Source organism: Hyaena hyaena, unplaced genomic scaffold (assembly GCF_003009895.1).
Source record: "Hyaena hyaena isolate Hyena2069 unplaced genomic scaffold, ASM300989v1 scaffold_754, whole genome shotgun sequence".
Lineage (NCBI taxonomy): Eukaryota > Metazoa > Chordata > Mammalia > Carnivora > Hyaenidae > Hyaena > Hyaena hyaena.
The window spans coordinates 763,268-778,812 of NW_024081381.1; the positions used below are offsets into that span (position 1 = coordinate 763,268).

At 56.5% G+C, this 15,545-nt stretch overlaps 1 protein-coding gene across 4 annotated transcripts; it reads left to right on the forward strand.

Moving 5' to 3' along the window:
• The first annotated feature begins 654 nt into the window (after positions 1–654).
• CCDC120 (coiled-coil domain containing 120) lies at positions 655–15,313 on the forward strand. Of its 4 annotated transcripts, XM_039218230.1 has the most exons (12): positions 655–939; positions 5,306–5,469; positions 8,680–8,779; positions 8,955–9,045; positions 9,192–9,325; positions 10,014–10,154; positions 10,528–10,822; positions 11,149–11,211; positions 11,476–11,650; positions 11,767–11,865; positions 12,761–13,675; positions 14,175–15,313. In XM_039218230.1, the coding sequence occupies exons 4-12, from the start codon at positions 8,997–8,999 to the stop codon at positions 14,287–14,289; spliced, it is 1,986 nt and encodes a 661-aa protein (XP_039074161.1). In that variant the 5' UTR covers positions 655–939; positions 5,306–5,469; positions 8,680–8,779; positions 8,955–8,996; the 3' UTR covers positions 14,290–15,313. The 4 variants fall into 4 exon arrangements, with proteins under 4 accessions (XP_039074161.1, XP_039074163.1, XP_039074162.1 ...); XM_039218232.1 differs by lacking the exon at positions 5,306–5,469; XM_039218231.1 differs by lacking the exons at positions 655–939; positions 5,306–5,469 and adding an exon at positions 6,120–6,194.
• The last annotated feature ends 232 nt before the right edge of the window (positions 15,314–15,545 follow it).

Genomic DNA, 15,545 nt, shown 5'->3' on the forward strand with positions numbered 1-15,545 from the left:
GTGAGTGGTTTGGAGGTATGTATAGTTTTGGGCTGCAGAGTATGCTTCGGGAGGTACATAGAGAGTGCTTTGGGGTCAATAGGAGGTGTTTGGGGTGCATATTGGGGGTAGATGGGAGGGTGATTTGAACGTGCTATTTGGAGGTTAATGGTTTCAGGGCTGATTGCAGATGGTTTAGGGGAACAAAGTTGGGGGTAGTGACAGGTAGTTTATTCATACAGTTTGGGAGTCCATGGAGGACTCCCCATAGGCCAGGAGGGTGGATTGGGGGTACTGCTTGGGATCAATGGACAATAGTTTGGGGACACATTTTGAGGGATGATGGAGGGTGGTTTGGGGACACAGAAGTTTAGACGTGTTTAGACGTGTGGTGATGGCCGATAAGAAGGCAATTTGGGGTCCTGCTTGGGGGTCCATTCGGGGGTTACTGGGGCTCCAGTCTGATTCCCGCGGGGGCGTGGCCTCGGCAGAGAGGAGCTCCACCGCCCTCGAGAAAGCGTATGCGCACGCGCTCCCAGCTGGTTCACTCCTGGCGCTCCCAGGGAAGGAAAATCGAAGACCCAAACTGGCGCCTGCGCACTTGGTCGCCGCCGCTGCTGTGGTCTCGCGCCCCGCCCCCCATCCCCCTACCTCCCCCAAGGCTCGCGCTCAGCGGCGGCGGTGTCGGTGCCGCCGGGAGCGGGCGGACCCGAGGTGAAGCTGGGGGGCCGGGGTCCACTGCCCGCGGCCGAACCGGCGCACCTCTCCCACCCTCCCCGCGCCCCCCGTGTGGCCCCCACGGCAAACAGTCGCGCGGCCAAACGCGGCCCACGGGCAGGGCGCGGAAGGGGAGTAGACGCGAGGCCGGGAACGAGCTGGGGGGCGGTGAGGGAGGGGGCGCGCCCACCACCCCTCCTGGCCTACGGCGACCCCGCCTACATCGCGGGACTGGGACCCTCGGTGAGTAACGCCCGCCTGGAGAGGAAGGGAGGAGACAGGGCGGGGTGAGGGCCCGGAAACGCCGACAGGGGCTGTACCTGCGCGCGCACCCGCGACCTCTGACCCTGTGGTCTCACTCCCGACCCCTACCTGACCTAACTACATCTTTTCTTAACCTCAAGCTCTGGCCAGTCTTGGCCCCAGAACCTCCGATCTGACCCCTGACCTAACCATACTCAGGCCTGGCGTGATCCTCAATCCCCTATTTTGTTCCCCCAAACCCAGTCCTGACCCCAAACCCCACCCATTTCTTTTCTCAGGATCCTTGGCTTGACCCTGTTCCATCCCTGAAGCTCATCTTGCCTTGTCTTATCATCTCGATTTCTTTCCTGATGCTTGATGCGTCTGTTCCTTAAACTCTTGTCCAGTCTCTGAACCTCTTGCATTCATGTCCTGTCTCCCTCACCCCAGTCTAATCCAGGTCTGTCCAGATTCCTGACGCCTGATTTCTAAACTTTCTCCCCACCTGTATTATCCTCCTGGTCCCCTCCTGACGCCCCATCTCCATCCTGGCCCACCCCCTTTAGACCATACCCTTGTTTCCTGCCCTGTCCCCTGTCTTCTCTTGTCCCATCACTGTCCTCATTCCTATCCTTCTTCGGTCCCAGTCTTTTCCTGCTCCTTACCTCCATCCTGAACCTGCCCTTTGCGTCTCCCCTCCCTTGACTGCTGCCTTGGCCTGTCCCTCATCATGTGCTCTGAATACTATTCTATACTGACCCTGCCACACTCTTTTGTTCCTTGCCGCCCCCCTACTTTTTCTCCAACCCTTGTCCTGAACCTCACTTCATCTCATCCCCTGGCCAGTGTCTTGGCTCCTTCTCTGTTCTGCCTCCTGACCTCCATCCTACAATGACTCTGATTCTGTCTTGTCCCCTACACCCCTTCCTGCCCCTCTCGCTTTCCATCCCAACCCCAGGTCCCTGTTCTACCCCTTATCGTGCCCCTCCACCCTGTTGAGAGCTCTCTTTTCCTAACACCCACTTTCCATCTCCTCTGAGCCCAGAAGAGCTGGGGTCCCGTTATACCCTGCTCCTGAACTTGGAGGTTCTGCTGTTCCCATGATCTCAAGTTCATCCCAAATGCTTGTCTCAGCAGGAGCAAGAGCAAGCAGCCTTGTGGGCCCTGTGTGGCTAAGAGGGTTTTCATGTGTGATGTCCCTCACTCCCACCCATTGATCTCACGCAAAGCTTGCATTTGTCTCCCTGTGCCGGGAGGGCATGGAACTGTTCCTATGCCCCCCACCCTCCCCGAGTGTGAAAGAACACCCTAAATTATTCAGTGACTCTGGGAGTCTGTGTGGTCTGGATCATGTTTCCAGCCTTGCTAGGTTGGGGGCTGCCCCATGTCGATCTGGGGCGGGTGGTGAACAAACATACGGGGGGGGCGGGACTCAGGAGGAGTGCGTGTGAATCTTCTGTGTCATGTTACCCCCACTTCCTAGTCTTGATCCTGTGTATGCATGATCTGGAAAAAGTCCATTCCAGGCCAGAGGCTTCAGGGCTCGGTGGGGAGGATGTTGGAAGTAGGGGTGGGAGTTTATCCCCTTCTCTCAGGTGTATGCCTCCAAATTTTGGTCCTAGGTTCATCCCACCTCTGTGGGGCAGGTGTGTGTGTGTGTGTGTGTGTGTGTGTGTGCGCGCGCTCATGTGGAGGATGTGGAGGGGGTGGTCACTGGGTGTTACAATCAGGCCTGTCCAGTAGTGACAATAACAACCACAAGAACAATATGAGGTTCTCTCTCTGAATCTCCTTGATTCTAAGGACAGGCAGGGAAAATGTGGAGAGTGAGAAGGTAACGTGTTAATTCAGTTATCTTTTGTTTCCTGCATTTGTCATATAGTAGTGAGATTTTGAATAACAAGATACTAGACCCAGCTCACGCATCTAAAACACTTATCCGGGGCACCTGGGTGGCTCAGTTGGTTAAGCATCCGACTTCGGCTCAGGTCATGATCTCATGGTTTGTGAGTTTGAGCCCCGCATTGGGCTCTGTGCTGACAGCTAGTTTGAAGCCTGCTTCGGATTCTGTGTCTCCCTCTCTCTCTGACCCTCCCCTGCTCTCGCTGTCTCTTTCTCTCAGAAATAAATAAAAACATTAAAAAAAAAGTTAACTGTTAAAAATAAATAAATAAAAGATTTTAAAAAATAAAACATTTATCCAAACCTATTAATAACAACACCAGCATCCTTCATTGTCCCGGTGTCTGTCTGGCACCTGACTTCTGAGAGGGAGGGCTCTCGGATGGTTCAGACAGTGAAAGATACCAAGTTATCTGGAGGTTTTTTGGTTTTGCATTTTATGTAGTGAATAGGGAGGTGAGGGACAAGGGCTCCAACTTAAAAATATATTCAAATCGATTCATTTCCCTGAGCTCCAGTGGCAAGAGTTGGGATAGTAAGAGTACCGTGTTGTGTGAATATATATCATTCCTGCATCTTGCCTTGTAAGGAAAGCTCACAGAGTAGTGGGTACCAGCTTTATTTCAAAGGTGCATCCAGACCCATTCAGCTACTGTATATGGATAGTGAGTGTTCAGAGAATTTATCTGAAGATGTTTGGTTCCTGCATGTTTGATCTTGAGTAGGGAGAGGTCAGATAATGAGGGGAAACAACTCTGTTTCAAATAAGCCTGGTTTGATAGGGAAGGTTCCAAGTCTGGATAGCAGGTAGGGAGGGTTTGGAGGCTGAGGGATACCACCTCTGTCTCACCAAAGGCATCTGAATACATTTAGTTCCTGATTTTGGATCATGAGAGTTTGGACAAGTTTATTTGAGGGACAACATCTCTGTTTCAAATTTATCAGATATAGTTCAAGGATACCAGCTTGGTCTCAAAAAAATATGCACACCTGCACGCGCACACACACATTTGATTGCTGAGTTTGAATTGGGAAGAATAATTGTAATTATGACAGTTGGGGCGCCTGGCTGGCTGAGTTGGTATGGTATCCGATGTTGGCTCAGGTCATGATCTAGCAGTTTGTGGGTTCAAGCCCCACATCAGGCTCTGTGCTGACAGCTCAGAGCCTGGAGCCTGCTTCGGATTCTGTCTCTCTCTGCCTCTCTCCCACTCGCACTCTGTCGTTCTCTTTCTCAAGAATAAATAAACATTTAAAAAATTTAATTATGACAGCAAACACACATCAAGCACTTCCCAAGGGCCAGTTAACTGTCCTAAGCAAGTTTTAAGTGTATTCATTCAAGTCATGGTCACAACAATCCTGTGAAGTACATACTGTTGTTCTGATCCCCATTTTACAGATGAGGACATTGAGGCACAGAGAGGATAAGTGACTTGTCCAAGCAGTTACATAGCCATAAGTGGCAGAGCAGGGTTGAATCCAAGAGCCACCACTTGCTGCCCTTACTTGAGGCCACATGAGATTCAGGTCCCGGCTAGGGTGGGGCCTAGAGGTTGGCCATCTTCCAGGCTGTTAAAAGTCGTGGACCAGAGCAACGGTGTGTGTGGATGATTCTTCCCTGACTGTCTGCCTGGCCCAAGAGGCCCAGTTACCTGCTTTCCCCTCCTTACTCCTGCACCACGCCACCTCTGCATGAGTTTATTCTTGTTGTTATCAGCGGTCATTAATGACGTGGCATGAGTTTCCTTGTACTTTGAAATGCCTTCCAGAGTGACTCTGGCCTCTGTTGGCTCTATAACCATTGTTTACCCATTTTACAGATGAGGACACCTAAGGCTTGCTATTCAGTCTGCGTTGCCAGCCAGATACCCCTGTCCCTCTCAGCTCTGGTTTTAGAACTGTGCTTTTTCCCAACATTCTTGGTGTCCCCTAAGAGGTGGGAGAAGCCACTGCTGAGAGGACACTCCCCGTCAAAACCCAGCCACCTACCTTATGGCTGCTGCCTCCACCAGCCCTAGGCAGTGAAGGAGGGAGACAAGGGGGTGGATGAAAGGGGCCTTTGTGTCCCTTGCCGGAAATCTCACCCCCAGGAAGAAAGGTGGGCAGGGTGGCAGGAGGCCTCAGTAGCCTGTGTAAGGGGCAGGGGCAGGGCGGTGCTGATACAGAGCTCCCCTCCAGGCTTGGCCCACCTGCCAAGTGGGGAGGGAGGTTTCCTCACTCTGTTCTTTCACATCACAGCATGGGCTGCTGCAGGGGCCCGGGTTGGGGTTGGGCTTGGGCCCTGAGGTCACAGAGCAGATGGTCGCAAATGGAGCACAGGATGTGTGGTATGTGCCGGGGCAGGCCAGAGCCCTCAATTTCCTTTACTCCTGGCCAGAAATGCCCAAAGGGGAGGAGTGGGGGAGAGCCAGCCTGGATGTGAAGAAGCATGAGCCCCCTCCCCACTCCTCCTCCCTTGCAGGAGTAGCCTCTGTCTGCCTCCAACCCAGGATCCGACCCCCCGAGTTCTGAGTCCACCCACTCTTATGCCTCTGTGATCAGACTCAGGCTTCTTCACCGGTCCAAGCCCCAGCTTCCCCATCGACAAGCTGGCTATGAAGAGCTGGGTCTGCGCCATCCTCCCAGGTTTGTGGAGACCAGGACGGGTGAAAACGTGTGTTTTGTTAGTTTCCTGGGATGATTTCTTCCGGAGATGCAGAAGGTGGTCGGGTCGTGAGACCCGGTCTTTCCTGGGAAAAGTTGACTTCCTCTGTCCCCAGCTTGGGAAACTGTTACCTCAGTGAGGGTAGCAGTTGTCCCAAGACCTTCTCCCACCCCAGCCTTGCCCTGGGAGGAAGGGGTAGGGGGCTCAGGCATGTGGTGCTTGCTGCCAAGAGACACACACCCGATTTACATACACCTGAGGCCTCCCATGTGCTTAACCACACCCCAGAACTCCATCCCCCAGCTCCGTCCTTGGGTGGGCAGGGTCTGACGCAGGAACCTGGGTAGTAGCACCAGCCCCACTCCCATGACCCTTAGCCCTTCTTCCTTGGTTCTCTGCTAGGTGATTGGGTAGAGCAGGGCTGTCTGGGCTTTCTTCTTGGCCATGCTGAACACCCTAAAGGGCCCTGGCCCTGAGACTGCCCCTACGGGTGTCCTGAGCCCTGGTGACAGGCAGGCAAGGGTTAAGAGGTATGGGCTGGCCCAGTCCCTGGCCAGGTAGGCTGGGCTATTGCCTAGTGGGAGGCGGCCTAGGCATCTGCCACTGGCTCACTGCTCACTGCCACTACCAGCTGGAAAAGGGCCTGGTTGAGACAACTATTTTTTCGAGGTACCTGAGGCCACCCCACAGCACCTTTCTGGCATTGGTGAGCACCTGGGAACAGCGGGCCCAGGGGCAGGGTATGGGGAGAAGGGTCTAGGGTATACTGAGGCTCCCTGCGGGAGAAAGCCAAGTCTGTGCAAGAGGTACAGCAAAGAAGGAGGGCCTGAGTGGAAGAGTGAAGCCCAAAATGTCCAATTCCCTTTGCTGGCACAAAGCTGATTCCTTGCCGGAAATGAACAAGGGGAAGGGATGGGGGAGAAGAAAAGCCAGAGTTCCCCTCTTCTCCACTGTCCCCTCTATTTCCTCTCCCCCTAACCCCATACCCCTTGGGCAGGAGCGTCTGCCCTCCTGCAACCTGGGGCCTGGCCCCCCAGGAAAGCCCAGACGGGACTGTTGAGAAACTACTTCCTGGCACCTGCCTGGCCCCAGTCTGTTCACCCAGAGTGAGGACAGAGGGGCCTGCAGGGCAGTGTGGGAAACAGTCCCAGACACTGGAGTTTGTATATGCTCCGACTGGGACAAGATATGGAAATGGGGGTCCCACTGAGGGTGTTGGGGTGCCACCCAGGTGAGGTGTCTTGGTTGTAAACAGTCATTACGGCCAGGAATTTCTTTCTCGGCTGTGGTGTCAGAAGGGCAGACCTGAAAAACCTGCTGGGCCCGCCTCTGGGTGTGTGTGTGGGGGTATCCTCTGCAGCTCTTCCGCTGCAGCCCTACCTGGGACTGGACTCAGGAGCCCGTGGCAGGGGGAGACGTTAGGAAATGAGACTGCTGGGATACCCCTTCTCACCATCTCCAGATGGGGCTAGGGGTTTTCCAGACCCCTTGGCAAAGGCGCAGAGGGCAGGCGAGTGGAGGCAGAGGTTTGGGAGCCGGGTGTGAGGGTGTGGGGTGTTGACCCTGTGTCTAGCCTACCCAGTGACCCTGTGACTCAGGCCTGAGCTATGTCCCCGAGGTCAGGCTGACAGGGTGGAGTCGGGGTTCCTGTCTGGACCCCATGTTGACTTCCAGGATGCCGTGAGCTCCCAGGGAAGGAAGGCTCAAGGCAGCCCAGCGTGGGATGTGGGGGAGGGATTAGGGGAGCCCTGGGAGAGTTCCTCAGACTCAAATGGGGGCTGGGGAAGAAGGAGCCCCAGGAGCTTAGGGGCAGGGGAGGCTGAGCTGGGACCTCAAAGAAACCCCATTGTGCTGAGCAATGTTGGACCTTGGATGCCAGGCATTTGAGTACTCTCTCCAAAGTACGTGTTGCTGCCTGGGTGTGCAAAAAGGCTTGAGAGACTGATCCCTGCCCCCGAGACTGAGGACCAAGGACCACTGTTTTGTTGAGGGTGTACAGACTCTATAGAGCCGGTAGGAGGACTGCCGAGAAACTGGTGGCACCGTATTAGCTGGTCGGCCACATCCCCCAGCATATAGATGGGGAAGGAGCTTGAAACCATACCTCCTTGGTTGCCTGGGTCTTCTCCACACCCGGCTGCCATGTCATGACAAGCTGGGGATTAGGTGGGGATGGGACATTTGTGGCTTCATGAGGCCCTCCCAGTTGCCTGCCGCTGAGGTCAGGCCAGGTGGTGGGAGGTGATGTCACCTGGCTACCCAGCTGGGGACCAAGCAGGATGTGGGAGGGAAGGAGCAAACTCCAGAGGAGGGGATGAGGGCAGGGCTGGCAGCCAGCCAAGGCAGGTTCTCCGGTCAGCCGGGGTGTCTGGGGGCAGAGAAGGAAGCAGGAGGCTTGTTATCTGCAGCTGTGGACTTTGCTGGTCACAGTCCTGACAGCGTGACTTCTCTGTTCTAGGTACAGGGCAGGTTGGGGTGGGGAGAGGGGCTGGAGGGGTCCTGGGCCTAAGGGAACACTCCCCTTCCTGCACCAGGGCTGCAAGATGGAGTTGGGACAAGTAGAGACTCACAAATCTGGGCTAGATCCTAGCTTGGCTACCTTAGCATTCTTTCGTTTATGCAACAGACATTCATTGAGCACTTGCTGCATGTTCAGAAGTGTTCCGAGTGCCAGAGATACCGATGAAAACAGGACAGATATGTTTCTTTTCTTTGCAGATATGTAAGGGAGGCTCAGGCTCTTGCTGGACAGCAGTTGTGAGGGGACATAGTATAGGGATCCACTTCTGGAATTGACATTTAAGCCCCAGAATGTGAGAACCAGGGTCCGGAGAGGCGAGACATGAAAAGAGCACTCTGGACAGCCACAGCCTGGGCAAAGGCCCTAAGGCTCGCCAGGCTGGGAGCTTGTGAGTAATTGTTGGGGTTAAAGCAGCTCCAGTGAGGGAGAGTCAGGCTGGAGGGGTGGGCCTAGGCTGCTACATCCTTAGCCATGGACGTTTTTTCTCCCCTCTGGGCCCTACTGTCTTCATCTCTAAAATGGGAGCAATAATCACAGAACTGCTATCACAGGGTGGTTGTAAAGAGTTAATGTGGCATGGAAGGTAACTGTTCCAGGCACCCAGGTGCTTAATAAATGCCCGCTGTTGTTATAGTTGGCTGAATCTGTACCCTTAACTCTTCCTCCCCAGGCAAGACTCCCGACTGTGGGCCATGGACCTCTGAGGAGGCGTCGTAAGTCCGCCCAGCTCCCCACTTGCTGTGCTCCCACTCAATGGGAAGGGAACCAAGGTACCAGGGCCAAGTGGGTTCAGACACTGACACAGATTCTGAGAGGGCAGGTCAATTAGGTGGGTGGGGTCAGGGTCCCCCTTCTTCCCGCCTGGGGTGTGGGAAGTTGGGTAGGGGCAGGAGTTGGGGGAACACAGAATATGCTTCCTTAATGGCCCCTGTGCGTCACTGCCAGGCCTTGTCCAGCCATCAGCCACGGCCTCTCGACAGCACCAGGATGGAAGTCAAAGGTCAGCTGATCAGCTCTCCCACCTTCAATGCCTCGGGTAGGTGGCTGGTTCCCCTTTTCTGCCTCTTCCCCCTGCTCTGAGTCACCAGCTGCCTACTTGGAAAGGGTTGGTCCCTGGCCCCACAGCTGTGCCAGGGTGCCCCGGCTGATCTTTGCTCTGAACTTTGCTCCTTCTGTGTCCAGCTGCCCTGTTTGGAGAGGCTGTCCCCCAGGCGAAGTCAGAGCGTCTGCGGGGGCTCGTCGACCGTCAGCGGGCCCTGCAGGAGGCCCTGAGCTTGAAGCTTCAGGAGCTCCGCAAAGTGTGTCTCCAGGAGGCGGTGAGAGCCTGGCCCTAAGAGTGTCTGGTTGGCGCAAGGGGAGGGGGGGCATGGTAAGGAGATGGGGCCACTAGGTAGGCGTTTGCTGAGCCACCTATCTGAGCTGTAGATGCCCTGTCACCCTGTAGCTTCTCAAAGCTCAGCTTAGACATCTTCGAATCAGTAAAATATGGCAGTGCACACGGCCCGCAGTTCCCTGTCGGCAATTTGAAATCCCAAACGCCTCAAAACCAATAGCTATTTCCAAAATCTGGCAGTAAAACCTGACCTGAATTGACAAGGGGTGAGTTATAGTTTTGAGTTACCCCTCTTGGTGTGAACGTCTACAAGATTTGCCAGAAATGATCGTGCGGTTCAGAGCATGCAGCTCCAGGCCCTGTGGGGGGGTGTTATGTATCATGCAGTATGTAGACTATGTTGTCTTTACAAAAAATAAGAAATCCTGGATTCCAAAGCAGGTCCCCATACCTCCCATGCCCACTGCCCCAGGGATTTGGGCCACTGAGGGGCTGAGAGTACACAGCACACGTGTCTGGTGGAGAACTGGGAAGAGGGAGAGAAGTAACAGGCATGGGGTGCTGGCCATCACTGCGCTCTTAGTAGGACTTCTGCAGCTTCAGGAGTCGTTACCGCCTCACCCCATTCCCCCAGCTAACCCTTGGTAGTCTCTGACCCCTGCCCCCACCAGGAACTGACTGGACAGCTGCCCCCTGAGTGCCCGCTGGAGCCTGGTGAACGGCCCCAGTTGGTCCGCCGGCGGCCCCCTGCAGCCCGAGCCTACCCTCCGCCGCACCCCAACCCAGGACACCACTCCTTGTGCCCTGCTGAGGTGAACAGATGGGCTTGGAGAGCAAGATGGGGGTGGGACAGGTACAGAGGAGGAGGAGCCTAGAGGAAGAAGGGCAGGGCCGGGATTGCATCCAGGGGAGGGAGAGGCTGAGGTGAGAAGGGAATGACTCGGAGGGAGGTGGGTTCTGGCTCTGAGGGAGGATGCTGGTCCCCGTCTGTGATAAGCCCCTCACCCTCAGGAAGATAAATATGTCTAGTCCCTTAATTGAGACACGCCCAGCCTGCAGAAGAAATGAGCTCCACCCCAGAATAGCTCCCCCCTCAAGTGGAGACAGGCTGTACCCACAGAGGTTTCTGTGCTCAGCCATTTCCAATGATCGGTCCTGTCCCACCCTCTCGGGTGGGCCCCACAGGAGCTGGCTCTTGAGGCCCTGGAGCGTGAGGTGTCCGTGCAGCAGCAGATTGCAGCCGCCGCCCGCCGCCTGGCCTTGGCCCCTGAGCTGAGCATCGAGCAGCGCCGGCGCCGGCGCCAGGTCCAGGCAGATGCGCTGCGGAGGCTGCATGAGCTGGAGGAACAGCTTGGGGACCTCCGTGCCCGACTTGGCCTCCCGGTGCTCCCACCACCGCAGCCCCTACCCCTGTCCACAGGGGCAGTTATCACAGCCCAAGGAGTCTGCCTGGGCACGCGCCTCGCTCAGCTCAGCCAAGGTGAGCCGGGCCCCATCACCCCCAGCCCCTGCAGTGAAAGCGGAGCGTGGGCATCGGCTGATGGACACGGTAGGGGTGGGGTGGGTAAACAGCCAGTGAAAGGTGGGAGAGATGCAGATCTTAAGGGACCTGACTTGTAAGAGGAGTTGTGTTGAACTGGCTCCGCAGCAGGGGTGGGGCTGCTGGGAACTAGACCACATGGCACCAGGAGAATGAGGAGTTGAGCCTCAGGTGGTCTTGGACTCAGGTGAAGGTGGGTTCTTGGGAAGGAACAGGGCAGGGAGGAGGTCATTGATAGGCCTGGGTCTCCCCCTTCTCACCTGCAGAGGACGTAGTTCTGCACTCCGAGAGCAGCTCCCTGTCAGAGTCTGGGGCCAGCCATGATAATGGTGAGGACCCCTGTCCCCCCCAAACCCATCCATCCTTTGACGCTCAGCCCCTCTCCTCCCTCTTCAACTCCTTCTCAGCCATGCCCCATCTTTGCATGGGGCCGCTGTCTTTCTTGCATCACCTTGTCCAGCTCGTCAGCCCCAGTTCCAGCCTCATGCCTTAGCCCCTGCCCAGGCTGCTGCCACTGCCTGTCTGTCTCCCTGGCCTGCAACCCATCTGAACCCTCTCATTGACTTCTCCTCCACTTTCTGCCTTCCTCTCAGAGGAGCCCCGTAGCTGCTTCCCTCTGGCCGAGCGCCCCTCGCCGCCCAAAGCCTGGGACCAGCTGCGGGCAGTGTCGGGGGGCAGCCCTGAGCGGCGAACCCCGTGGAAACCACCACCATCAGATCTTTATGGGGATCTGAAGAGCCGGCGGAACTCTGTGGCCAGCCCCACTAGGTGAGGGTGAGCCTCTTCCCTCCCCCAGGAGCCAGGAGCCTGGGGCTGGCAGGAGGGCCTGCTGGTGGGTATGGTCTCTAACCTGGCCCTGGCCCTGGGCCTGCCTGTCTCTCTAGCCCCACACGCTCGCTGCCCAGGAGTGCCTCCAGTTTTGAAGGGCGAAGTGTGCCTGCCACTCCTGTCCTCACCCGGGGTGCTGGCCCCCAGCTCTGCAAGTAAGGGCACTGTGATGGTGGGTTCGAGGACTAGAGGAAGGAACTGTTAGTTCTAACTAGGAGAGCATTATCAAAGGGCATGAGACGTGAGAGTCTGGGACTTTGAAAGGTACATTTTGAACAAGTCATTTCTCTGAATTTTCGCTCCTCATCTGTGAAATGGGCATAATAGCTGCCTCTGAAAGACACTGTAGGCACATTAAGTTCTGGTTAACGTGTACGGAGCACCTACTGTCTGCTGGGAATTCTTGCCTTCCAATAGGTGCTATTGCTGTTCCCATTTTATAGATGAGGAAACTGAGGCACAGAGAGGTTAAATGACTTGTTAGTAAATCGAAGACCTGGTGTTTGAACCCAGGCAAGTCTGACTGTATAGTCCGTGCTTTTAACCACTGTACCTTTCTGCTTCTTAAATACTTGCCAAGTGCCTGCTTTTCCTAGGCCATGAAGGAAACAAAGTCCCTGTCCTTATGGCACTTGCATCCTGTTAACGGTGGCTGTTGGGATGTTAGTTTTGGGTGGTTCATTTACATGGGCGGGGGACAGAGTTCAAGAAGTTGAATTCCGGACCCAAGGATCCAGACCCCATCGTGGAGGTGGTTGGGGGGCTGTGAGACACACAGTATCTGGGGTGAGGGTCACGTGTTGGGAAGAGCCCTCTGCTGGCCCTCCTTTGCTAGTACTTCCTCTTTAGCACTACTCACCCCCCAGCCACAGACATCTCCCTTGACGCTGATAGCCCCCCCATATATCTTCAGTCCCTCTGCCCCCAGCATGAGACAGAACCTTGGGTCTCTTTTGTGCAAGTTGGAGGCTCAGGAAGGGTTGGGATACTGCGCACCCTGGGCCCCATTTCTGACCCTACTTTTGTCACCCCCCACCTCTGCCTTCCCAGACCCGAAGGCCTCCATTCTCGCCAGTGGTCCGGCAGCCAGGACTCCCAGATGGGCTTCCCCCGGGCGGACCCGGCCTCCGACCGTGCCTCCCTTTTCGCAGCTCGCACCCGCCGCAGCAACAGCTCTGAGGCCCTGCTTGTGGACCGGGCGGCTGGCGGGGGAGCTGGCTCTCCGCCGGCACCTCTGGCTCCCCCTGCTGCTGGCCCCCCGGTGTGCAAGAGCAGCGAGGTGCTGTATGAGCGCCCCCAACCAACCCCTGCCTTCTCCTCCCGCACAGCCGGCCCCCCAGACCCTCCCCGGGCTGCCCGGCCTAGCTCAGCTGCCCCTGCCTCCCGAGGGGCCCCCCGGCTCCCGCCTGTGTGTGGGGACTTCCTTTTGGACTATTCCCTGGACCGGGGCCTGCCCCGCAGTGGTGGTGGGGTAGGCTGGGGGGAGCTGCTGCCTGCGGCTGAGGTCCCAGGACCCCTCTCCCGCCGGGATGGGCTCCTCACCATGCTCCCAGGTCCACCACCTGCGTATGCAGCTGACGGCAGCAGCCCCCTCCTCCGCAGCAAGGACCCCCACACCCGTGCCGCCCGCACCAAGCCCTGTGGCCTGCCCCTGGAGGCCACCGAGGGGCCAGAGGTGCATCCCAATCCTCTGCTGTGGATGCCCCCACCCACCCGTATCCCCCCAGCTGGTGAGCGCAGTGGCCATAAGAACCTTGCCCTGGAGGGGCTGCGGGACTGGTACATCCGCAACTCGGGACTGGCCGCCGGGCCCCAGCGCCGGCCTGTGCTGCCCCACATGGGCCCACAACACCCGCCCTTCCTCCATGCCCGCTGCTATGAGGTGGGCCAGGCGCTGTATGGGGCCCCCAGCCAGGCGCCGCTCCCGCACTCGAGGAGTTTCACGGCACCCCCTGTCTCCGGCAGGTATGGGGGGTGCTTTTACTGATGGGTAGGGGTCTCTGGAGGCAGATGGCAAAGGTGTCCAGGCTGGGGAGCAGCCAGTCATGGTAGCTAATGACTCGGACCACAAGAGAACTAGTTGCGGCCTCAGCACAGGACCATCGGGCTCTGCCTGACCTGCATGAGTCTGCGGGGGCTTGGTGGAGAGGGGTATCTTGGGCCCTGGCGGCAGCAGTTTTCCAGCAAGCCATAGAAGAATTCTAATATTGGAACAAAACAGTGCATGTCAGCTGAAAATGAGCCTTGAAAGCAGGGTGCTGGGAGGAAGAGCCTCCTGGGCCCCTCGTCTTTCTCTTCTTCCTTTTTGCCGTGCTCCCCCATGCTTGCGAGCCCGAACGTGCTCTCCTGTGCCTGCCTCCGCCTCTTTAACGAGCTTCTTTTCCTCTCTTTCTGTGTCTTGTTTGTCTTTTCCTCTCTCCTCTGTCTTGCCACCCTGTCTGGATTCCTGCTACCCCTTCTAAAGATACTACGCGGACTTCCTGTACGCCCCGGAGCTGAGCGCTCGTTTAAGTGACCTGACGCTAGAGGGGGAGCAGTCCTCCAATTCTGACCCCCAGACCCCGGGGACACTGGTCTGACTCCTGATATGCTCCTTGTTGGCCTGAGCACGGCTTTAGTCTGGGGAGCACACAGCTGACCTCGCTGAACCCTGGGGTGTGGTTGCTCTCAGTCCTGGGGGGTGCCGAACCTGATCTTCCAAGGTCCCTGGCTCCTTGTGGACCCACGAAGGTGTCTGACACCCTGCTTCCCCTCTCACACTGTGCTGGGAACTGGGGCCCTCAGCCAGCTTAAAAGAGGGGGGATGGTGTCACGGGGACTCCAAGCCCCTTCCTCCATTTCTGTTTACAGTTGTGACTTAGATATTCGCTGTCTTCCCCCAACACTAGACGTTTTATAAAAGGGAAACTGTGATCTCGTCCTGGTTGGGCTCATTCCTGTCCCCATGCTCAGCCTGTTCCATTCAGGAACCCCCTTCAACAAAACGGACCATAGAGGGTCTCGGGGCCCTGTTTGGGTCAGCCAGGAGACTCTGGTGTGACCAGACCCCCTGCCACCCCTCACCAGGGCAGTTCTCGGGGAGGTGGGCTCTCTGCCTGCATTTGGAAAGACTGAAGTCTGGGTAGGGGGCTTGGGTTCATTTCCTACCCCCAGGGCTGCCCGAAGGAGCCCCAGTCCCTGTCTGCCTGTCTGTGCCCGCTGCCTCTGCCCACAAGATGAGATGGCCCAGCCTCTGTTGGCAGTCTCTGCCCTGTCTATCCCTGGTCAGGAAGCCCTGCAGGAGGGGCCAGAGGGCAGAGCCATCAGGTGTGTTGTGTCCTGGGATGCTGCGGTGGTGGAACCCGGCATCTGGTAGATGCCAGTAAAATCCTCAGGTGACGTCTGGCCAGAGGCTACGTCACGTCTTCCTTGGCTTTCTTTCCATCCACCACTTTTTAAATCTATACAAGCTGTGTTTTCTATGATACCTATCTATGACTTTCTGGAGCTGGGGGTCCCCCTACCTCCTTTACCTGGTGTTAAACTTTTCTTTTTCTACCAATGGATCTGGGCCCAAGACACTATCCACACTGGAAGGGGATTTCTATAATAAATGTGTAAACTGAACCTATGTCTTACTCCTCTGTCTGCCTTGCCTTGGGGGCCCACACCTATAGTTAAGACCAGATAATATATTTTTATGACTCCATGTGATAAGAAGTAGAACACTGGAAACAGCCCGTGATAATACCACCCACTTTGGCTTTTCTTGCAGTGATGTGGGGCCACATCTCTGCCCACTCAGATTGCTGGCCAGCCCTGAACAAGAGCCCTCAGTAATACAAATGATAGGAAA